The sequence below is a fragment of the Sinocyclocheilus rhinocerous genome, unplaced genomic scaffold, assembly GCF_001515625.1.
Source record: "Sinocyclocheilus rhinocerous isolate Xijiao unplaced genomic scaffold, SAMN03320098_v1.1 scaffold1152, whole genome shotgun sequence".
NCBI classification, from domain to species: Eukaryota; Metazoa; Chordata; class Actinopteri; order Cypriniformes; family Cyprinidae; genus Sinocyclocheilus; species Sinocyclocheilus rhinocerous.
In genome coordinates, this window is record NW_015625590.1 from 707,649 (window position 1) to 731,958 (window position 24,310).

Here is a 24,310-nt window from a genome sequence, read left to right on the forward strand (position 1 = left end):
CGGTTTTCATCCAAAATATCTTAAATTGTGTTCCGAAGACGAACGAAGCTTTTACGGGTTTGGAACGACATGGGGGTAAGTGATTAATGACAACATTTTCATTTTGGGGTGGAGTAACACTTTAACAGCATTATAATGTTACAAAAGATTTCTAAGTAAATGTTGTTCTATTGAACTTTTTATTCATTAAGAATCCTGAAGAAACACTGGAGAAATGGCTGCTGAAAATTCATCTTTGCACAAAAAATCACAAAAATAAAATATATTAAAATTGAATTCTAATATATTTAAAAAAAATTGAAAACAGTCGATTTAAATAAATAATATTTAACAATTTTAAAGTTTCTGTATTTTTGATCAAATAAATGCAGCCTGGGTGAGCATAAGAAACTTCTTTGCAAAACATGAAAAAATCTTACCGACCCCAAACTTTTGAACAGTAGTGTGTAATGACTAGTCGTTTCAGTTTGCTAGCTAATGAGTAACATGAGTTTAAATTACTTTAGTTTATAGGGACATTATAGGGACAGAGGTAGCAGAAACTGTCCTGAAATGTTTTATGATTGCTCATGAACTCATGTACTCATGAAGTCTTAGACGCAGTGCCCTGGTAAAACAATTAAATCTAAGCTTTTACTCCCAGACAGAGGGCTCTGAACTGGCCCTGTAAGGAGATTATTACATTTGCAGGTGTTTCCTCGTCTTGAGATTGTCTGGATTTTCCTGTATAGATTATTAATTTTCGCTTGCCCAGATGCTACACAGCTGTTCACTGTCCTCTTTTGTTTTTGCAAAATTCTTTTTATGTCATTTCCTTTTATGTCATTGAGATGGGGAGGTATACGTACAGAAAAAAAAAAAACGTTTTTCTTCCATGCTGTTCAGGGTTTAATTTGTTTACTAAAATTTGAGGACCTTCAAGACAACTAAACACTTTATTCTTTAACTAGTTTTGGCAGTCATGAATTTTTGCCATATAATATAGAACTTCCCATCTACCATTGTTACACATTTAGGGCTTTTAGCTTGACCCAGTATGCGTGCAGTACATTGATCCACTAATGTGTTAGTTCGGTGCTCTGTCATTGGATTTCATTTCTGTTCTCTTCCCCGTTTCCTGCATGCTGCTGATCCTGAAGCACTTTCTACTCTGTAGTTTTAGTCTGGTTTTCAGCTTACAACACAGTAGAAGTTATTAAATGTTACAAACACAGTATGGTACAGCACACAGTAAAAATAAAAAAGAGAGAATAGAAATGATAAAGTATACTGTGTATTTGTGTGCATCATCAGCAACCCAAGGACTGCCTGAGGCTGGATGAGGCCATGTTGGTAAAACAGTTGCTCCCTGAAATCTGTCACTTCCTGCACTACCGTGAGGGCCAGCAGCACGCTGCTCAGCTGCGCAGTTCTGCCTCTGCCGTGCTCTTCTCTCTCAGCTGCAACAACTTCAATGCCGTCTTCAGTCGTATCTCCACCAGGTACCTCTCTAACAAACTGAGGGGTTCCACAGGGCTTTGTTCTAGGACCTCTTTGTGTGAATCAGCCCCCCAAATACCCCCATATTAACTAATAATTACAAGTTAATTACAAGTCTTTGTAATTTGTATAAATGCTGGGCTGTTTTTCTTGTTTGACTACAAATTGAACAGTTAAAGGCTTTACGAATTATTAACTTTAATGTACCAATGTCTCCTCATAGGTTGCAAGAGCTCACAGTTTGTACAGAGGACACAGTGGATGTCCATGACATTGAGCTCATCCAGTATATCAACGTAGACTGTTCCAAGTTAAAGAGACTCCTACAAGGTAAAGCATGCTCTAATTTATGAAGATTTTATTGCTTCAGTAGTCTGAAAGTTTTTTGTTGATGATGAATTATATGGGTAGTCTAAAGCTGCACAGTTAAAATCAGAATCAAAATATGTCACAGAACAAGTATTAAGCCACAAATAAATGTAAATAAATATGTAGTGTAGAAATAATTTAAAATACATTTATTTAAATAAATATATGGTCTTAAACTACTTGATAACTTCCTGCATATTCCCTTCAGAAACAGTACTTAAATTCAAATCTTTGAAAAAGCCGGCTCAGCTTGCTGTAATCAGCAGTTTGGAAAAGGTATGTGCTTTGTAAACAGTACAATAGATTAATAATTTTTTTCTTGCTTGAATAATTCTCATTTTATTGAAGGTAATAATAGTAAATATATCCGATATGTTTGTGTCAGGCTTTCTGGAACTGGGTTGAACACTACCCTGATGAGTTCACTATGCTCTATCAGAGACCCCAGGCTGATATGGCTGGTTAGTGACACCATAACTCATATCCAGATTGACTTGTTTACTAGATTGCTTGATGAAGTCCAAATTTACATGTGTAAAGATTAAACTGGGTGTTTCTGTGTATGCAGACTGTGCAGAAAAACTGTTCGACCTGGTGGACAGTTTTGCAGAGAGTGCAAAGAGAAAGGCTGCTGTGTGGCCGCTACAGATCATCCTCCTCATCCTCTGTCCAGAGATCACTCAGAGCATCACCAAAGAAGTAGGGGGGGAGGAGAAAGCTAACAAGGTCAGAGGTCACACGGTGAATTAGACTTCTATTCCTGTATCTTTTATTAACTCCTCCTGTTGTTTCCAAAGTCTTTTATTTTGAAGTTGAACATTGGAACCAGTCACAGACATATGTTTTGTGCATGCAAATGTTTTTGGAGACAAACCTAGCTGTTTTGTTGTCTTCAACAGAAGTCATTTGTGGACAGTCTACGGAAGGCTCTGGGACAGCACAGCGGCAGCAGACAGTTGACAGAGAGTGCGGCCGTCGCATGCGTCAAACTCTGCAAAGCCTGCACCTACATCAACTGGGAGGACAATTCTGTCATCTTTCTCCTAGTTCAGTCCATTGTCATGGACCTTAAGGTGAGGAGGACCATTTTTTGAGGAAACAATTACAGAGCAATACATATCTGAAGGGAATGAAGAACATTTGTTCTTGTGTTTCTAGTTTTGTGTAACTTTGCTCTCTCTTTTCTCCCAGGGTCTTCTGTTTAACCCTACTAAGCCATTCTCGAGGGGTGCGGGCTGCCAGAGCGCTGATGTGGATTTGATGATTGACTGCTTTGTGTCATGTTATCGCGTCAATCCTCGTAACAACCAGCATTTTAAGGCAAGCTTGTTTATTAAATCTTAGAGTGTCAAGCATTTTGCAAGGAGATTACAGCAAATAATAGACAATCAGTAACCAAAGATTTAATATTTATATAAAATGTATATATTAGTAATTTTATATTTATAAGATAATATTATATTTATATTTATATTTATTAGTGCTGTCAAACGATTAATCGCGAGCTCCTGAGAGAGGAGCTGTAAAAATATATTGAGATGGTTTTTGGTATTTATACCGCAAATATATATTCTTTGCTAGGTATGCCTGGCCTCGACTTCTCCTCCTACCTTCCATTTCGTCCTGGTAAACTCCCTGCACAAAATTATCACCAATGTAAGTATGATCTCTGTATAGACATTCACGCAATGCAAAATTATTTAAATATTATGCAAATGAGAAGCAATTTTAAATAATTGATAGACCAATGATGCAAATAAATGATCTCCGATTGTGTCAGCATTCTGCATGAGTATTGATTATTGTTCATGATAAAATGCATTTTGTGATGCTGTAATTTCTATACAGACATGAATAATGTTAAAGGGTTAGTTCACCCCAAAATGAAAATTAGGCTGCGTTTTACTCACCCCCGATGCATCCTAGGTGTATATGACTTTCTTCTTTCAGACGAATCCAGTCGGAGTTATATTAAAAATTGTCTTTGATCTTTCAAGCTCTATCGTTGTACTCAGCGGGTGTTGCATTGCTTCTGTCCAAAAGACGTGAAATAAAAAGCACCCTTCCAGAAAAAAAAGTGTCTCACACGGCTCCGGGGGGTGAACAAAGGCCTCCTGTAGCGAATCGATGCATTTTTGTAAGAAAAATATCCATATTCAAAACGTAATAATCACTTACGGCCCCACCTCTAACACTATAACAACTAGAGTTCATTAGCATCAGTGGTTTGCCCGCTCAATCTCGAGTTACTGTCATTACCGTTAGTTACTACAGCCTACAGTTTGCTAGCTAGCTATGCTTTCGTCACGTAAATGCATGTTTGGCTGTGTAAATCCAATTAAGCTGCTAGAGGGAGCATCTATTGAGGTTGTAGCAATATTTGACAGTTGAGAGAGGCGGCAGCTTTCCTGCGAGTGGGCCTGGTTTCAGTGCAGACAGCGGACACGCCCCCAGTGTTTGAGAGCAGAGAATACTGCTTATTTTTTCAAGGTTTTGATAACCTATGCACTTGCCTTTTTTTTTTTTTTTTTTATCATTCAGATTTGGCTGGGTTGTTAACACATTTTTCTGTGGTGTGACAAACTCCGAACACATATTTAATATTGCTTTACACGGACTTTAATGTTTCACATTCATGTGCTTGCTAGTCACACCTGGACTGGTGGCCGAAGATTGATGCCATCTACTGCTACTCAGGAGAACTGCGCACCATGTTTGCGGACACATTGGGCCGAGTGGTTCAGAGTCTCGGTGCCCATCCACCTCTGAGGATGACATCAGTGAGACACACACTAATGCTATACATTAAGACACATAATCATCCATACAGTTTATGATGTATAGAAAAACACTGGCCTTTTTTGTTGTTAAAGTAGCTTTTTTTTTCTTGCAGAGTCTGACATTCAAAGAGAAAATGACAACTAGTTTAAAGTTCAAGGAGAAGTCCACTGACCTTGACTCGCGTTCTCTGCTGCTGGCCCTGGTCAAACTCATCCACGCTGACCCCAAATTAATGCTGCACGTGAGTTTTTGGCAGTAATATGTATGAAATAGTCATTTAGTTACCTTTTGTATTTAAGTAAGTTATCTTAGAGTTGTCACTGCGTATTAGGCTAGGGCTGGAAAAAGTATTTTAATGTCAGGAAAGTTGAACATGTCACCTTTGACGTCTTGCTCCTTTAATTCTGATCAAATGCTCTAATCCAACAGTGTTAGTGTTTTCTGACTGGTTCAAATCCTGGATTATCCCGATTAGGATTTACATGTGTATTTATTTATTTATTTTTTTTATTTTTTTGACTGAAAAAGACTGGTTCTTTTTCACATGATCTTTCCTTAACATGATTTGGTATGAACTGTGATTTGGCCTACAATGGTCTGTTTAAATATCTAAGCTTAGCAATAGACTTCTTATTCTTATCAAATTTGACTCCTCTAATTGCATTTTCTCACCATCAGAACCCAGGAAAACCTGGTCAAGAGATCCAGAACAGCACAGCTGAGCTCATCAAAGGTCTGGTCCAGCTGGTTCCTCTCAACCACAGTGCTGAGCTTTCACAGGAAGCCATGGAGGTAAGACTGTTTGTTTCTTTGAACCTCTTATTTGGTATTATTAACCAAAAACTAAAACTTTAAAGTTTTTTTTCTTATTTGAAATAAAGCTATAAAAAAATAACATTTAAATAAGATTCTACTTGGATTAAAGATTCATTCAATTTAAATATAAGATTCTACTAAAACTAAAAGAAAAAGAAATTAAAGCTCAATAAGAATATTAAAACAAAACTTTATAAAAATGACAAAAGGACATAATAAAAAATAAAAATATATACTTAATAGCATATAAATGATACTAATACTGCTACTTTGAATTCTTATGATTGTGCTTTTTTTTTTTTTTTTTTAAAAAAAAACATCTGCAATAGACTTCTTATTCTTATCAAATTTGACTCCTCTAATTGCATTTTCTCACCATCAGAACCCAGGAAAACCTGGTCAAGAGATCCAGAACAGCACAGCTGAGCTCATCAAAGGTCTGGTCCAGCTGGTTCCTCTCAACCACAGTGCTGAGCTTTCACAGGAAGCCATGGAGGTAAGACTGTTTGTTTCTTTGAACCTCTTATTTGGTATTATTAACCAAAAACTAAAACTTTAAAGTTTTTTTTCTTATTTGAAATAAAGCTATAAAAAAATAACATTTAAATAAGATTCTACTTGGATTAAAGATTCATTCAATTTAAATATAAGATTCTACTAAAACTAAAAGAAAAAGAAATTAAAGCTCAATAAGAATATTAAAACAAAACTTTATAAAAATGACAAAAGGACATAATAAAAAATAAAAATATATACTTAATAGCATATAAATGATACTAACACTGCTACTTTGAATTCTTATGATTGTGCTTTTTTTTTTTTTTTTTTTAATAAAGACATCTCATTTACTCATTCTTGTATTCTCACCCAGGCACTGTTGGTGTTACATCAGCCAGAAACTATTGAGCTGTGGAACCCTGACGCACCCATTGAGACCTTCTGGGACATCAGGTGGGCATAAAAAGATTGGGTGAGGTTGTTAAGTCGGCAAGTGGAAATATTATCTGACTATATTCTCCTTACTCCCCTCTCAGCTCCCAGGTCTTATTTCTGATCTGCAAGAAGCTGATTGGACATCAGATGATCAACAGTACAGAGATACTGAAGTGGCTCAGGGAGATTCTCTTATGTAGAAACAAGTTTCTCCTAAAGAACAAGGTAAACACACATGCTGTCTAAACATGAACATCTAAATGTATGATAAAATCATCCTGAAATCGGTGACAATGATCCACTCAGATAAAATGTGCTCATTCATGTCTCATTGCTGTGCAGGAGTGTGCCACACAGGGCAGTCTCATTCCCATCAGCAAACAGGCTCAGACCAAGCTGGAGGTGTGTCTCTACACCTTCCTGTGGAGCCCTGACGCAGAGGCTGTGCTGGTGGCCATGTCCTGTTTCCGGCATCTCTGCGAGGAGGGGGACATCCGCTGCAGTGTGGACGAGCTGCCTGTTCACACGGTCCTGTCCAACTACAACACCTTTATGGAGCTCGCCTCTGTCAGCAATATGATGGCTACAGGTTAGTGGTTGTTACAACAGTCTCTAGATTAGACTGACAGCTTTAAGCTTTAGGGACACTGTATTTTTTTCCCCATAAATTGAGCTAGTGTTGAAAGCCACTGAAGTGAACATGGACTGTTCTTGTGGTCTGAGGTTTTGTGAAATGTTTGACCTGGAAAAATTGTAGAATTTCTATCAAATACTACTCTGAAAGATCATGTATAGTTCTTGTAATGTTGTGAGATATATATATTTTTTTGTGGCCAAGAAAATAGCATTTGATACTGATGTGGCAAAATAAATAAATAGATTTAATAAATTAATTAATATATTTATTTTTGGCAATGAATATGGCATTTGATACTGATAATCATAATTTTTTATCAGTAATCATAATTTGTATCTTTTTTGTTTTTTGGTCTCATTGCAAAATAAAACAACCTTCAAACTGTATGTGCATTTGTGCGTTCAGGCCGCAACACACTTCAGAAGAGAGTTATGGCACTGTTAAGGAGGATAAAACACCCTACAGCTGGAAATGTAGAGGTAAAGATTTCATTTTGTCAACTTATGTGAACTTATTTGTAATTTGTTTTTTCAGTTATTAATTGCTAATCATTGAGATCCATTGCAGCATCTCTATTAATTTTAGTTGTCTCAAATTTGACCTTTTTCAATCTTAGGCATGGGAAGACACATATGCAAAATGGGAGCACGCTACTAAACAGATACTCAACCACCCGAAAAACAAAGTGGAAGATGGACAGGTAGTTAAAAGAACACTAATCAGTCTACTATCAGTCTAAATATCATTTCACCCCCCCCCTCTACCAGCTATTTTCTCTCTGTCCTCAGGAGTGGATCAACATGACTGGTTTCTTGTGCGCCCTGGGGGGGGTTTGTCTCCAGCAGCGCAGCACCCCTAGCCTAGGCACCTACAGCCCTCCTATGGGCCCCCTAACCGAACGCAAGGGCTCCATGATCTCTATGGGCTCTTGTGAGGTGAACAGCGAGACGTCTCTTAACAGGTTTCTGGACCGTCTGCTGGGTCTCATGGTCTGTACACATGAAAAGGTTGGCGTGCAGATTCGCACCAACGTCAAAGACCTTGTGGGACTGGAGCTCAGTCCAGCTCTCTACCCCATGCTCTTCACCAAGCTACGCAACAGCATTGGACGGTTTTTTGAGACCCAGGGTCCGGTAAGAGATGATACTCCTTGAGATGCAGCTGTAGGATTATATATTGTGTTAGAAGTAGTGCACTTTATATTTTTTATTTCATATATGTGGAGGTGTAATTTAACACATTCAGAGCATAAAGATCATTCTCGCAAAGAGCTGGTTAATATTGCACTCAAATAAAACAGATGTTTTATTATAAATAAAATAGAAATTATTTTAAGGTTTTATGTTGTTGTTTAAATATCTTTGTATATATGTGTATGGTTATATTTGTTATTATTTTTGTATATTTAAATATTTATTTATAGCATATTTAAATATTTTATCATATTTATTTAATATATTTAAATGAACGTAAATTATGTACAACAATGTCTCTAATTGTCATGAAAAAGCCACAATGCAAAAATGCTGCTAAAAGTATGCTTAATTTTCTATTACAACATACTGGCAACAAAATACAACAAATTACTCAACTGATCAAGCATTCAAATCTCTTCACAAAATAGCTGTCATGTATAGTTTTGGACACAAGGTGGCAAAATACCAACGTTGTCAGATCAATCCAGACAATGCGCTCCTTTTAAATACCATCCAATCAGCACTCAGTGATCTATTTCATCTAGAATCTTCTAACACACTTGAATCTTTTGTAAATACTATAAGATTTTATATATTATCAGCATCACGTCACATTCTGCATAAGTATCAGCCACATTCTGTGCTGGCGTCTTTGTTCTTAAACTTTCTCATTTTCTTCTTCAGGTTCCCATTACAGACACAAACACACTGTTTGTAGAGCAGACCATCGCCATCATGAAGAACCTGCTTGACAGTCACACTGAAGGAAGCTCAGAGCACCTCGGTCAAGCCAGCATTGAGACCATGATGCTCAACCTAGTTAGGTGAGACTTTGATTTACACTTTCCTATGCTCTTTTTTTTAAAAAGAGGATAGGAAAAATGTTAGTATAAACACTGGATTTGCATGGATGGTTTTGATTTAATGAAAAGAGCATTAAGAAGTTTATTTTTCCATTAAAAGGTTTTTCTTAATGCTCCCTCTCTCTTTCGGTTTCCTTTTTCTGTCATCCTCAGGTATGTGCGTATTTTAGGGAATGTTGTCCATGCCATTCAGATCAAAACTAAGCTGTGCCAGCTAGTGGAGGTGATGATGGAACGCAGGGATGATCTCTCCTTCTGCCAAGAGATGAAATTCAGGTAAACTTAAACAAAAATCATTGAAGTTTTTTTTTTTTTTTAACGTTTTAGAAAGTCTCTTATGCTTATCAAGGCTGCATTTATTTTGTGAAATATTATTATGATACATGTTAGCAACATTACACGTCCAAGTGTTTCCCCAACTATCAACATGATTGCAATGTGACACTAATTTTATACAACCCATACATAAAGACATTTACTAGACGTTTCTGTATGAATCAGCCATTTGAACAAACCAGTTGAATTAAAGGCAGAGTAAGTGATTTCTGGTAGCCAATGTTGATATTTGAAATCACCAAAACAAACACGCCCCTACCCCAAAAGGGTCTTGCCCCTATTTTGATAGCTCCGCCCCACATATACGTACGCAACCCAGGCAACGATTAGTTCTGTGAAACAAAGCAAAACCAATGTTACACCATGTCTACGATTGGCTACAAGTTTGTTTTGCGATTCGGCCCGAATCAGTTTTCTAAAGTGTTTTTGAAAAATCACATACCCTGCCTTTAATGACTAAATGACTCACTCATTAAAACAGTCATTTGCCGCCACCTACTGGTGGTTTATTTCATATTTAAAAGTATCATTGCATTTTTCCCAACATTTCTTATTTGTATGTTCAAAAAATGTTTTATGCATTTGCAATTTTTTGCAGTTTAAATGCCTTTATGGCACTTCAGCTTCATCAAACATTCTGCGTAAATACATCTAATGCCACTTCAAATGCAGCTTCTGTTTCCTTCAGTGGAAAGATGGAGTTTGTTGATACTGATTTCATTTGAGTGGTAACAACTCTACAGTTGAAATGAATTGAAACAATGTAACAATTTGATGTGAAAGATGACACATTTAGTAAGGTTAGGGAAAAAAAATGACCATTTATAAACATAGTTAGAAATGACATCTGCTTTGTTATACAGCAACTCATTTTCAGTTAATTGTTTTTTTCTACCTTTTTCCAGTCACAGAGCACTTTATTTTGAGAGATGTTCAAGTGAGGGAACATCTGTAACTTAGTCCAGATTGGGTGAATTAAAATTGTAATGTTTAATAATTCTTTTATTATGTAAATTATTATTTTTTGCATTGAAAAAAGTAGATTTTTGTTTGTATATGCTGTCAATTATAGTTCTTAGAAAGAATATCTGAATCATCAATTGGTATCGGCAGGTCACACTTACAAAAAAATCAGAAATGGCCCAAAAAAATTGCAATCAGTGCATTTCTTATATATAAGTATACATTTCTTTTGAAAAAAAAAATCTTACTGACTCTAAACAAACAAAATTGCCAATTTGTTATGATGATTGAGTGTGTGAATTGTGAGGTTATGAGATGTCTGATTTTGCTGCTTTTCTTAGAAATAAAATGGTGGAGTACCTCACAGACTGGGTGATGGGAATCTCTAATCAAGCAGCAGACGATGACGTCAAATGTCTGACCCGGTATTGTCTTTGCAGTTTAATGCCATTTATAATATGTGTAGTGGCTTAAAGCCTGACAACTTTTCTTATCTTTTCTCATGCTGTGTTTTTGTGAACATGTCCTGCAGGGATCTGGACCAGGCGAGTATGGAGGCAGTAGTGTCTCTGTTGGCTGGTCTTCCCCTGCAACCTGAGGAGGGTGATGGTGTTGAGCTCATGGAGGCCAAGTCTCAGCTCTTCCTGAAGTATGATCATTCATCCAACTCTTTTGTTTTGTCTTTCAAGGTCTGTTTTCAGTCCGTAATCTCTTCTCTTCCTCCTTTAGATACTTTACGCTGTTCATGAACCTGCTGAATGACTGCAGCGAGGTCGAGGAAGATGGCCAGCAGGTGGCAGGCCGGAAACGTGGGATGTCTAGACGACTGGCATCTCTGCGGCACTGTACTGTGCTGGCCATGTCTAATCTGCTCAATGCTAATGTGGACAGCGGCCTCATGCACTCCATCGGTGAGAAACACTGACTTTGTCATGGATTCTAATTGTACTTAAGTGGTTTTGACTGAAGAAAGTGATTCTGATGTCTTTGAACAGGTCTAGGGTATCATAAGGACCTGCAGACGCGAGCTACGTTCATGGAGGTGCTCACTAAAATCCTTCAGCAAGGGACAGAGTTCGACACGCTCGCAGAGACTGTGCTTGCAGACCGCTTTGAGAGACTTGTCGAGCTGGTTACTATGATGGGAGACCAGGGCGAGCTGCCCATAGCCATGGCACTGGCCAATGTGGTCCCCTGCTCTCAATGGGTGAGAGATTTGAACAACTTTAACTTAAACAGTTTTGGCAAAAGAAGAACAATTAAATAGAGCTATCATCTATTTAAAAATATGCATGAAAAGGTTTAAAGCAAACTCTTTCATATTTATATTCTTTTTTTTAAACTCAGAAGCTAGTTGTAGATGCTAAACAATTACTTCAAAAATATTTAAATATTTTTCATACAATAATGAAAATTTGATGTGGGTTGTTTTTGATGCAGAAAATAAAGTTGTTATACTACAGTTTTTTCATGTCATTAGGAACGGGCCTTAAAGGTATGGTTCACCCCAAAATTATAATTTTCTCATTTAATCAACCTCATGTTGTATGACTTTCTTTCTTCTGTGGACCATGGGAAATGTTTTTTTTTTTTTGGTACATACAGTGGAAGTCAATGGGGTCCAATGTTCCCAGCGTTCTTCAAAATACACAGAAGAAAGGCAATCATACATATTTAACTATCTAATTAACTCTGTTTTGCTCAGAGAGTGAAGCATTGGGTGTATTGTTGGTCATTAGAGAGCTGTTGTGCTCAAGGTTCTGATGGTTTTCAGGATGAGCTGGCCAGGGTGTTGGTGACACTGTTCGACTCTCGCCATCTGCTGTATCAGCTGCTATGGAACATGTTCTCAAAAGAGGTGGAGCTGGCCGACTCTATGCAGACCCTCTTCAGAGGAAACAGCCTAGCCAGCAAGATTATGACCTTTTGCTTTAAGGTAACATGAAACTATGTCAGTCATGGCACATTTAATTTATTTCAGTGATGGCGAATCTGCCCCAAAACTTTTGAATGGTAGTGTATGTGCACTTAAAATCTGACTATGTGTTTGCAGGTGTATGGCGCTGCATATCTGCAGAAGCTTCTGGAGCCGCTGTTGAGAGGAATCATCACCACGCCAGAGTGGCAGCAAATCAGTTTTGAAGTAGACCCTACCAGGCAAGATTACCTAGTTAAACTCATATTGTTAAAACTGTTTAGTCAGGTCTAGCTTTTACTTCACCTTTAAAGGGGACATCGGATGCCCATAAGTTGGTATGATTATTCAAGCCCCAAGTGTACTTCCTTTTGTTGTTTTCTATTTTCCCCCCATAAATTATGGCCGATAACAAATATTTTTGAACTCTTTTAAACCAAAGCTGATCTCATACCCTCTCGCTCACAAGCGCTTGTCATTGCAGCCATCTGTTGTTGTTGCAGTCTTCGCTATTTTGTTGTTCCGTATCTTTTCATTTTCTACTGTGAAACAACGGCCTGGGACAGTGTTGCCACCTTGTGGAACATCTGATTACTGCAAAAATAATTCAATGCGCATGTGCGACCTGCGCGTACAAAGTACGTGCGGTTACAAAAATCGGGTGGTGCGCATACTATTCTGATGACGGAATTCGCGTCACGCGCACTGTACGCTGTCCCTCGCGTACGCGTAAAAAGTGAAGTATACTTTGGGCCTTAGGGTCTTTATGAAATGTCTGCAACATACTTTGGTTAAAATTCCTCAATGGTTGTGTAAAACAACACCCTTTTTACCTTGTCAAAAACAGCTTTGTTCACAGCGACCCGTTCTGGTGCATGTCTCTTTAAATGAAAATGAGCTACTGCTTACTCCACCCCTCTCTTCCATTTTTTTTGTGTATTTGGTGGCGTGTTACCGTCAAAAACAAAATTAATCCAAAATTAATGTGTGCACAGTGGCTCTGATGTCGGGAGAAAATTAAGACTCTTATGTTCACTTTTACATCCAACTACAAAACACCTGCATTGCTCACGAGACATTGAGTACGTTTACATAGACAACAATATTCCGATATGAACACGATTAAGACAATACTCTGATTAAGAATCTACCATGTAAACAGAGATTTTTGATTACCTTAATCCGTCTAAAGTCATACTCGAAGTAAACACAAATCGAATTAAGACATGTGGCGTATTCCTATTTTAGTCGCATTATTGAAGTGCAGTATAGACATGTACACACCTTAATCACACTATTACCATTGTGTAGGAATTTTCGCCACATTTTGCGACCGGATACACGCATGGCAGTGGTGGTTATGTCCGATGTCCCCTTTAAAGAAGTTCTCCATGATGTACATTTGAACAATCTTCAAAGTACAGATGGGTTTGTATCATTGAGTGTGTTTACATGCACCCTCTTAATGCGATTATAATGAGATTTTGGGAATATTGTGATTAAACTTTACCACATGTAAACGCAATACTTCGATTTAAATAATTTGATTAAACTTATAATCGCAGCAAGCATAATCGATAGCATTAACATTGATTTTAATTGAAATATACAGGCATGTAAACACCTTAATCGCAGTATTGCTGCTCTGACCAAAGTGCACATGTGCTTGTGACATACATGAATGACGTGACGTGCACCTGTAATAATACGCAGATTACAAACGATGGCGGGGAAGAAAGCATCGCATTTCTGGGGAAAACACAACTCGCTGCCACCAGTCTGTTCTTTACCCTCATCCAGAAATGGCGAACGCGATGGCAGCGTAGGCAAACAAATTGCCATCACATTTCTATGGCACCAAAAAAGCATGTAATACAACCATACAAACGTGTTTTGCATTAGACGTAAATAAATTAAAACAGCGGCCAGTAACACACCTGCTCTTTCTGAGTCCATCATTTGTGCTGTGCAGTGGGGTATGTGAATAATGGCAGTAAAAAAAATAAACCATAATTCTTAGCGAATAATAAGAACAATGGAAATTGCATGTAAACGGGAGTGAAGAGCTTTGCTCTTGCCATGTAAACATAATGCGATTAAGTCCTTACTCTGCTTATTGGAAATAATCGCATTATTCGTGCGCATGTAAACGTAGTCATTGTCATTCTGCTGAAATGTTTAATTTGTCTTTTCTTCTCTTTAGGCTCGACCAACAAGCAGAGAACCTGGAGGAGAACCAGAAGAACCTGCTGCAGATCACAGACCGCTTCTTCCTGGCCATCATCAACTCTTCAAACGAGTTTCCTCCACAGCTGCGCAGTGTGTGCCACTGTCTCTATCAGGTACGTTCACTGCCTAATGCCAGTCTGCATTTTTTTTATTTTATTTTATTTTTGTGTTACTGCATCCTCTGAATGACTGTCTTTCTTGCTTGAGCATCCACTGATCAGTCTTCCAGTCACTTCTAACCCTGCTCTTATCCTCTCTCACGCCACTGCTCACCTCTGTCTGTCTGTGTACAAATATATCAGACAGTTTAAATGCCCCATTTCCTTCAGATACACACTTCAGATACATTCAAAAGTCTGGGGTTGGTAGGATTTTTTTGATGTTTTTGAAAGAAGTCTTTAATGCTCCACATAGCTGCATTTTTTGAACAAACATGCTGTAAAAACAGTAATGTTGTGAAATTTTTTAATAATTTAAAGGGGTCATATGATGCGATTTCAATTTTTCCTTTCTCTTATAACTATTTTCTATTTTAAAATGTAGTTTATTCCTGTGGAGGCAAAGCTGAATTTTCAGAAGTAGTCCAGTTTTCACTGTCACCTGATCCTTCAGAAATCATTTAAGCATGTTGATTTGGTGCTCAACAATAATTTTTTTTGTGTTGTGCTGCTTAATATTTTTGTGGGAACCATTAAACATTTTTTTCAGAATTGAATAGAATTTATTTGAAATAGAAATATTTTGTAACAATGTAAAAATCTTTATTGCTTTTGATAAATTTTATGCATCCTTGCTGAATAAAAGCATTAATTTCTTTTAACAAAATCTTACTGACCCCACATGTTTAAACAGTAATGTACATCCCATAACCGGTTTCCAATAGGGTTATCATGGTTATTATATGTTCTTTTTATGTTGCTGTTATAATGAACCCAAAAGGGATATATAAGAATGTGTAAAATGTTACTGTTGTCTTAAAATTTCTTGTGTTTGAATGGCAAAATGGCAATCCTTCATACTTCCGGTATCCCCATTAAAGTTTAATGTATCCGAAAATGACGACAAATGGCAAAGAAGATCTGCTGAATCATTTGCTGCTGTACATGCAACAACAGACATACAGATTCAGTTTGGTCAGGAAACATATTTTGATAGTGCTTGAAGCTGTATTGCGAAAGTTTATATGTCATGAGCAGGTACGAATCACAATTCTTCTAGCTGCAATAAATTGTATATATATCACACATGGGTTTTGGTACATTTATATAATGTAAATCGTGTATTCAGCCCACAGTTAAAATCACTTCCACCTGAGTGTACAAAAACAATTTATTTTGTTCCTTTCCATTATGACTCGAATAGAAAGAAATTGAAGGTGGTGTTATGTAGTTGGTAGTGTATCTTTTTAGTGAACCGAAAGTACCAAGTTCTCATTTGAAAGGATCAACTGTCTTTCTCATGTCTCTGATGTGACTGCACTCTGTCAAGGGCACCATCTTGTGGACATAAAGTTGTTTTTTAAGAATAGAAAAGGAAGCTTTGAATGACAAAACACCTTATATTTTCTTCTTTCTTAATTACATGTAGTTTTGTTTTCTTGTTTTCTTTCATGGCCTTTCTTGTCTTGTTTGTAATCACGAGGATCGGGTTGTGATGTTCGGCTTATTAAGTCCCATAAAATTGAAATTATAGTTTTGTTGCATATAGTTAGCTTTGAGGTCATTGCTAGTGGACTCTTAAAATGTTCCGTTTAGTAGATACACACATTTAAACACAGTCTTTCCTTTCTGGGAAAACGGACTGAAAAAAAATGTATGACTCATCCTATCAAATCAGCTGCAACCATCAGTCCTGCTACACACTTCCTTCTATCTTCTGCATGGTCCACTTGCGTCCTCATACATGCAATGCACATATTCTGGTCTTTAATGTCCCGCGGCTAGCGTTAACTTATCTCTAATATCTTTACACTCTTAATATTTTCATACTTTGTTTGCTTGGGCCGAGAGCTCTCTCTCTTCTCTCTTCTTCACTGTAGCATCTTTACTGCTTTTGCTTTACTTTTTGCTTGGAGAGCTTCAGCCAGTGTTTCTTAATCACTGAAATAAACATGAATGAAATTGTTCATCGGTCAGCTCTTAGGAAGGCAGTGGTTGTGTTGTCTGCTCCTTCATTGTGTTTGTATGCACTGTGGCTGTGCTGAGCGCAGTTGTGTAGCTGCTGTGACCTCTCTGTGCTCATCTCTGCCCTGTAGGCTACTTGCCACTCCCTTCTGAATAAAGCCACTGTTAAAGAAAAAAAGGAAAACAAAAAATCCGTAAGTGTTTTAGCATTTTATTTTTTCTTTAGCTACCATTTATTATTAGTTTGGGTTTATTCATACCATAAATGCAACATGTTTTTTGGTTTGTTTGTATTTTTTATGTTTATTTATTTTTTTATATTATGAATTTGTTCATTTGATTTTTTTTTTTCATGTTTTTGGATTTTGCTTTTCGCCAGAACATGTTCAGAAACACCTGTGTAAACAGCATTGTTTGCAATATATACTGTTTTCTTATGAAGACACCTCCATTTTTTAACACAACATAGTGTGGAAAACGAGCAGCTAAACAAACAAAATAATTGTACCGCTTTGGATCACCTTTTTTCCTTTGATTTTCAATGGTTGTGGACTGGGTCGGTGGTGGCAGGCAGTTTGGATCAGTTCAGCTTTTCTGTGTCTTGCGGTAAAGCAGAAGACTCTTTCTTTGTGTGGGTTTAAGGTCTATTCTAACATGAAGACAGTGTATCCTCAAATATGCAGACCTTGAGCCTGGTACTGACTAGGTCTACCTTCTGAGAGTCTATAAACTTGAAACGTTTCTGAGATTAAATTAGAAAACATTATGAATCTGTATTTTGGCTCCTGGAAGAGTCTTGTCTTTCTTGGAAAGCTTTTAATGAAGGTGTTAAGTGATTTGCATGCTTGAATACAGTCTAATGAACATGTTGGCGTTACTCTGGCTTGTCATGTGCTTTATGGGTCGTGTTCAAAACAATGGTTGTGCATGTTTTCAATTTCAGAAACCATTGGTGCATATGCATGCTTGATAATATATGTAATGGTGTAAAATATCTAATTATTCCCACATTAAATTTTCTGTCTGTTTGTTTTTCCTCATTTCCTTTCATTTGCATTTGCTAGGACCATCACAACATGGCCATGATGTTATTAGCACGGTGCATTTTAATTGTCTTTTTGATTGATTATTATGTTTACACATGTTAAAACACTGGTTACTATCAAAAAATATATAAAACAAAAGAAAAATTTTTTTATTTTAGATTTTGATATTGTTAGATGTAAAATTGGTGCGTGTAAAACACATTAGTTGTCAAGTTTTTGATTTTCTGAAAATGATACACAAAGAATCAGTTAATTTACCAAGATTATTATTCCTTTTTTTTTTATGCAAATTGATGCAAAAGAGTATTCTTTGGTTCTCAGTAGTGGTAGGCTTAGAAAATGTTTACGTAAGCTGAGATCTTCCATAGCCTATTTTAAGTCTCAGTCTAATTAGGTGGACTTGAAGTCACTTGAGACAGAAACAATTCAGTCATCTAAAAATAATTTAGGGCAGAATTGATCAATTATAGGTGTGGAATTGTGGCCACACATTGCCTTGAATATTATTTTTAGGGTGTTTATGCATTGTCACATCCTGTTCTACAAACATTTAGTGTTTTAGTGTGGTAATGTTTATTAGTACTGTGTGTACATTACATTTTAAAGGTTGATAATCGGTAAGCTGCATCAGTTTGCATCCTTGCCATCATACAAGTCATTTGACATTTGAATATTAGTTTGTTCTGTGCAAACACTGTATAATGTTTCAAGTCCCATGAGTCCCAAAGTTTGTTTACTTTCTTGTAGAGCCTGTTTTTGCTGCCATGAAACACATTTATCAATTATTTTTCCCTTCTGCCATTCACATAGTTTCTTTCCTCATAATATCCTTTTCTAAATTTTAAACCTATTGAAATTTATGTTAGTATTCTGTTATATTTTAATTAAAATCATCATGATGGCAACGATATATCGGAAAGAATTTGACTTTTGCCTGTCATTTACTTATATTGCATCCTTCCAGAACTCAACTATCTTTCCTCTTGTTTCCCTCCATCCATTTGTGCAGGTGGTCAGTCAGCGGTTTCCTCAGAACAGTATCGGTGCAGTAGGAAGTGCCATGTTCTTGCGCTTCATTAACCCAGCTATTGTATCACCATATGAGGCAGGCATCCTAGACAAGAAACCTCCACCTCGCATCGAGCGTGGCCTCAAGCTAATGTCTAAGGTAAGTAAAGTAATGCCATGTTCTTAGATATTATACATGTCTCCCATTTCCATCATCTGTGGTGAAGGATGTTGACTAACTGGCAAGATGAAATGTTTATTTATACCAATATGTTTATGTATACAAAATTTGTCTACAATATTTTTTTCTATTTTTTTTCAGATACTCCAGAGCATTGCTAATCATGTCCTTTTCACAAAAGAAGAGCATATGCGGCCCTTTAATGATTTTGTCAAAAGCAACTTTGATGCAGCCAGAAAGTATGTTTGTATTTGATTGATTCTCTTATATTAGATTATTTTTGTTTCTCTCTAGTGGAGATTCTTGATTTGTGCTAGATGTTCATCACATCAAAATATTTGATTATTTAACCTGAAAGAGAAACCTAAGTTTTAAATGAGTATATTTGTTAAAAGTAACTTTGGCCATGCTTTAGGGGAATGTGAGTATATATGTGTCCTTAACTTAAAGATATGGACTTAATGGCCATAAAACTCCTGTTGTGATTTTATCGAGTCTTGAAACACAATGTTTTAAACCCATCTGCTTCTCAGAAACTTTATGAACCTTGCACTTCAAAATGCCTAATTTCTTTTTTGTCAGGTTCTTCTTGGATATTGCATCTGATTCTCCGCCAAGTGATTCTGTGAACCACAGTCTGTCTTTCATCAGTGACGGCAATGTGCTCGCCCTGCACCGTCTGTTATGGAACAACCAGGAAAGAATCGGCCAATACCTGTCCAGCAACAGGTAAAATAGCTTCTAGATATACAAAGAATGTCAAGTCATTTGCAAGGTATATATATATAAGGTCTGTATGCTTGGGGTTTTTCAGTAACTAACCCATCTAGATACAATCTTTTGTAAAAGAAGTGTAAAAGAGTTTAGCGCATGGAAAATTTGTAATGTATACAGTTTTAACAAATCTTGTAATCAAACTTTAAACCATAGGGACCACAAGGCAGTGGGTCGCAGACCGTTTGACAAGATGGCCACCCTCCTGGCGTACCTGGGCCCCCCTGAACATAAGCCAGTAGCTGACACACACTGGTCCAGCCTTAACCTCACCAGCTCAAAGTTTGAGGAGTTTATGACAAGGTTACTGTTCTTGCCTTTGCCAAAAGCTTGGATTTCTCTTCTCTTTAAATTTTACTCAGATAGCAAGAGTGAAGATTTCTAGTTAATACGTTTTTTTACTGGTGTTATTCTCACCTTTTTCTGTCTGGAGATTATTGTAGCTTCTTTTTTTAAATTTATGGATATGTAGTAGTTTCATTTATGTTAGATCCAATGGTATTAATCTGTTTTAGCATCTGAAATGTCCTTTTATTCCAAAGCCAGTTATATAATGAAATTAACGTCAAGTGCACACACAAATATGCACATTCACACATGACGCATCAGTTCTGGCATTGCTAAGTTAACATTGCAGCCTATTCAGTATCAAACAAATATTGAGTCAACCAAACCAGAAAAGTTACTTGGCTCAATTTAAACTTTCTGTTGTATAGTAGTGACAACTGCTTCACCGCAGTAGTACACAATACACATTTTTGCACATGTTGCTATTTTATGTGAATTTTGGGATACCACGTGCAAGTCTTGTTTACATAATAAATAGTTTAGCAACCAAATTTTACATTGCAAATATGGTAAAATTTGGATTTGTGCTGAATGATAGAGGTATGTGGGCTTATATATTTGGATTGTGCCATATGTCAGCTTCATTTTTTTATATATATATATATATATATATATATATATATATTAGGCCTGGGCGATAAAACGGTAAAATGAGTGCTGTGCCTGCCTGTGATGAGGAGATTGTGAATTTAAAAAATGAATATTAGTCGAATTTAAAATAAACATTTGCATTTGAATGTTGGGAGTGCGTCAGGGAGCGTCATCAGTGGTGCACGAGATGCGGTGATAATGATCATGTAAGTGACATTGTTGCATTTTAATGTTCTGTCTAGCCCACGAGATGCGCCGCTGCTGTGCTATGCATTCAAAATATTAGAGAAATATAGAAGCTCAATGCGGAGAAGATTGTTTATGCAATTTACGAAATTATATTTGATTTATGAGTTAATTTAGACGTAATGCAGGTTTTTTTAGACATTTATTTTCTTGCGTTGACAATTTAAATGTGCTGCATTATTTTGCTCATTGTGCCCTCCTGTGGCCTCGGGAGACGAGCCAAAAGTTTCCTTCAGACCTATTTAATCTGCATATAAAACATTAGAAATTAGATATGTTTAATTTTTATTGTGTTTGACTGTTAAAACAAAAATATTTGTTGCTTGTCTCAATAAATTGGGTTAATTTAAAAATACAGCGGTTAAATTTAAACTTTTTTTTCTATTGCTCTGTTTTAAAAAAGGTTATAAAAAAATGTCAATAATTATCGATACCGAACGATATGAAACATTATACATTATACATTTTTTAGCTATATCGCCCAGCCCTAATATATATATATATATTCCATGAGTTATTCCGCTGGATTACAAATCTTTACTCATGTCTCACCATCTGTTGTTTTTTGTAGAGGTTGTTTATTTTACTCCTTTAGGTCATTTTTAGAAAATTCTTAGAAAATACTGGTCTGTGAATTCGTACAGAAATGTATTTTCTTGTGGGTTTCAGTTTTTATCTCACCTTAAATTCAGCTTTAGCTATTTGTTTTTTCCCCATTATTTTTGAATGGAATAATTAAATGCGATTTAATATGTTTTGGCTCGGTGTGACTTGTATTGAATTTTTTGTTTTTGTTTTCAGAAAATCTGGTATATAATTGGTATATAATTTTGGTTTTAATTAATTAGCAGCCTTAAGTTATAATCTTTTTTTTTTCAGGCATCAAGTCCATGAGAAGGAGGAATTTAAAGCTTTAAAGACTCTCAACATCTTTTACCAAGCTGGCACATCTAAGAATGGCAATCCTGTCTTTTACTACATTGCACGCAGGTAAGAGCTTTATTTCTGTGTCATGCTGCTTCGTTGTGATACCTGGCTTGTTGCTATTTGTGTTGTAACTTTTGAGCTGGGCATTCTGTTTTACTCCTCCTGTATCCGGTTCATAATGTTTATTCTCTTTAAGGTTTACACAAGTCATATTTGCATTTGTCTCTAAGAAGTTTGCATAAATTCACAGAATAGCAGCAGTGTGTTTTCATTATTAGTTTATTGATGTGTCACTCTTAGTACGTCATTATATACACAGCTATGTATGACTCCTAAATACCTCTTTTAATAATAAACACCCATCCTTAACCATTCTGCATTTGTGAGGTAATTTAGAAATGTCAGTGTCAACACATTTTTTTTTTCTATATACAATGATACATATTAGGGCTGTGCAATAAATCGCATGCGATTGTCATGCGCATCTCGTCAATACATATATTTTTCTAGTTTTTTATAGTGTTTGAGCAACAACAAAAAAATCGGTAATCTGTGTTTTAGATATTTGACAAACATAGGCGGTTTGTCAAATGGAGTTGATGATCATGTCTGGTGGAAGAGTTTAATAACCGCAGTGGAGGTGACAATATAGATCAAAAGTCCAGACATTCCTACGATCCCCATAGGTGAAAGAGTTGGTGCAGTAGAAATGGTGGTGGCTGGGCTGTTGGCTGTGGTGCTGGTTGCTGCTGTGCTGGTGGTTGTGGTGCTGGTGGTTGTGCTGTTGGTCATACTGTAGTTCGTGCCGTTGGTCATATTGTGGTTTGTGCAGTTGGTCGTGCCATTGGTCGTGCCATTGGTTGAGCAGTTGATGGCAGTAACTTTGGAGCCTGCAGTTATAAAAGTCCTGGTGGTTGTGCTGGCGGTTGTGCCGTTGACCGTGGCATTGGTCATGCCGTAGTTTGTACAGTTGGTCGTGCCATTGGCCGAGCAGTTGGTCGTGCCATTGGCCGAGCAGTTGGTCGTGCCATTTGCCGAGCAGTTGGTTGTGCCATTGGCTGTGCAGTTGGTCGTGCTGTTGGTTGTGCAGTTGATTGTTGTATTTGTTGCAGTGTCAGCAGCAGCAGCATTGGTAAGACCATAACTTGTAATCATTACAGCCACTAGCAATAGTAGTATCTGAGTTTTGGAAGCCATATTCAGGTCTCTCACTATTTAGATGGGGCAAACAACAAAAAATTATAGTGTTCTATATAGTAATGTTTTATTTTTATAATAAGACACATCACCTTAAAAAAAAAAACAAGTTCTTTATATAAAATAGTCATATTTACCGTTTGTTATGGATTATCGTTCTTTGTGTGTCTCAGTTCTCTAGAAGGATGCTGGTGTGAATGCCAGCGTGAAATGATGCCTTTTATTTGACTTACACGTTAAACCAACACCCTTGCAAGAGGCGGAGGTGTGTTATTATTGGAGGATAGAACTGAATACATTTGTAATTTTTTCATTTTTTATGTTAGTCTCTTGCATTCAAAGAGAAAGTTCACCCAAAAAGGAACATTCTGTCATTGTTTACTCACTCTCTTGTTTTTCCAAATCTGTTTGACTTACTTTCTTTTGTAGAACACAAAAGAAGATATTTTGACTATATAAACATTGATTTTCAAAGTTTCTTTGTTTCTTTTTCAAAATATAATTTTTTGTGTTCCAACAAAGGTAATACAGGTTTGGAATGACATGAGGGTAAGTAAATGATGACAGAATTTCCATTTTTTGGGTGAACTATCCTTTTAAGTGGTGTAATAAAACAGGCACTGATACTAGTCATACTGTTGAATGTTTATAGTAGGATATTAGGATCTTAAATTGTCAGATACATTTTCTTGATTTTGAAAGCAACAGTATAACTTCTACAGTTAAAATTATTTTATTAACACTGATGTATTATTTAAATAATAGGACTTCAATCAACATCAATTTGGTGTCACCCAGCAATATAATACCTATTTATTCTCTAGATTTTCAGGGAAAATCAGTGAGCTTTTTAATAGGGCTGGTCCGAATACCATTTTTTGAGCTTCGAAGCTGCGGTAGTAATGAACACCGAATATTCGAAGCTTCGGTGGGAGGGGGCTGAACATATTCTTCTCTCTAATAAAGGCAGGAATCTCTGTGTGTCTGTCTGTTTGCATCAGATATCATTTTTTGTCAATATCGCACACCCCTAAATTGTTATTTAATTGAGATAATAATTTATTGATAATACCGTATTGTCCCGAATATAAGACGACCCTGATTATAAGACGACCCCCCCTTTTTCCAGATGTACCTTTTGGACACAGGCTTTTTAAAAACCAAATCTTGTTTTTTCTCAGTAAAACACATTTTGTCTTCAATTATTTTCATATTGCATATTTTTCCTATTTTAATTTTTGTTTTGAAAGTATGGTAAAAACTGGTAAAATGTACCAACAATCACATTAAAAAAAATATACACTTTTTGATATACCAAATTTGTGCGCTATTTAAACCCGGATGATTGTAAC

General features: G+C 36.6%; 2 protein-coding genes across 3 annotated transcripts in view; one reads left to right on the forward strand and one right to left on the reverse strand.

The window, feature by feature from the left end:
• Positions 1 to 24,310, forward strand: part of nf1a (neurofibromin 1a) — a 92,349-nt gene that overhangs the window by 12,884 nt on the left and 55,155 nt on the right. For both annotated transcript variants that reach the window (XM_016573391.1, XM_016573394.1), the window contains exons 4-35: positions 1,294 to 1,481; positions 1,703 to 1,809; positions 2,057 to 2,124; positions 2,234 to 2,309; positions 2,417 to 2,574; positions 2,748 to 2,921; positions 3,040 to 3,168; positions 3,430 to 3,504; positions 4,497 to 4,628; positions 4,742 to 4,870; positions 5,308 to 5,421; positions 6,317 to 6,396; positions 6,480 to 6,603; positions 6,721 to 6,967; positions 7,421 to 7,494; positions 7,632 to 7,715; positions 7,804 to 8,148; positions 8,896 to 9,035; positions 9,228 to 9,350; positions 10,715 to 10,798; positions 10,906 to 11,022; positions 11,103 to 11,284; positions 11,369 to 11,580; positions 12,148 to 12,309; positions 12,427 to 12,530; positions 14,492 to 14,630; positions 16,772 to 16,834; positions 18,696 to 18,854; positions 19,017 to 19,114; positions 19,458 to 19,604; positions 19,806 to 19,952; positions 21,714 to 21,824. In XM_016573391.1, the coding sequence (XP_016428877.1) occupies positions 1,294 to 1,481; positions 1,703 to 1,809; positions 2,057 to 2,124; positions 2,234 to 2,309; positions 2,417 to 2,574; positions 2,748 to 2,921; positions 3,040 to 3,168; positions 3,430 to 3,504; positions 4,497 to 4,628; positions 4,742 to 4,870; positions 5,308 to 5,421; positions 6,317 to 6,396; positions 6,480 to 6,603; positions 6,721 to 6,967; positions 7,421 to 7,494; positions 7,632 to 7,715; positions 7,804 to 8,148; positions 8,896 to 9,035; positions 9,228 to 9,350; positions 10,715 to 10,798; positions 10,906 to 11,022; positions 11,103 to 11,284; positions 11,369 to 11,580; positions 12,148 to 12,309; positions 12,427 to 12,530; positions 14,492 to 14,630; positions 16,772 to 16,834; positions 18,696 to 18,854; positions 19,017 to 19,114; positions 19,458 to 19,604; positions 19,806 to 19,952; positions 21,714 to 21,824 (4,292 nt within the window). The remainder of the gene's footprint in view (positions 1 to 1,293; positions 1,482 to 1,702; positions 1,810 to 2,056; positions 2,125 to 2,233; positions 2,310 to 2,416; positions 2,575 to 2,747; positions 2,922 to 3,039; positions 3,169 to 3,429; positions 3,505 to 4,496; positions 4,629 to 4,741; positions 4,871 to 5,307; positions 5,422 to 6,316; positions 6,397 to 6,479; positions 6,604 to 6,720; positions 6,968 to 7,420; positions 7,495 to 7,631; positions 7,716 to 7,803; positions 8,149 to 8,895; positions 9,036 to 9,227; positions 9,351 to 10,714; positions 10,799 to 10,905; positions 11,023 to 11,102; positions 11,285 to 11,368; positions 11,581 to 12,147; positions 12,310 to 12,426; positions 12,531 to 14,491; positions 14,631 to 16,771; positions 16,835 to 18,695; positions 18,855 to 19,016; positions 19,115 to 19,457; positions 19,605 to 19,805; positions 19,953 to 21,713; positions 21,825 to 24,310) is intronic.
• On the reverse strand, positions 22,258 to 23,154 carry omgb (oligodendrocyte myelin glycoprotein b). Its single transcript, XM_016573424.1, has 2 exons — positions 23,096 to 23,154; positions 22,258 to 22,972 (listed from the first exon to the last, which is right to left on the reverse strand). Exon 2 carries the CDS (start codon positions 22,956 to 22,958, stop codon positions 22,365 to 22,367), a length of 594 nt encoding a protein of 197 aa, XP_016428910.1. The 5' UTR covers positions 22,959 to 22,972; positions 23,096 to 23,154; the 3' UTR covers positions 22,258 to 22,364.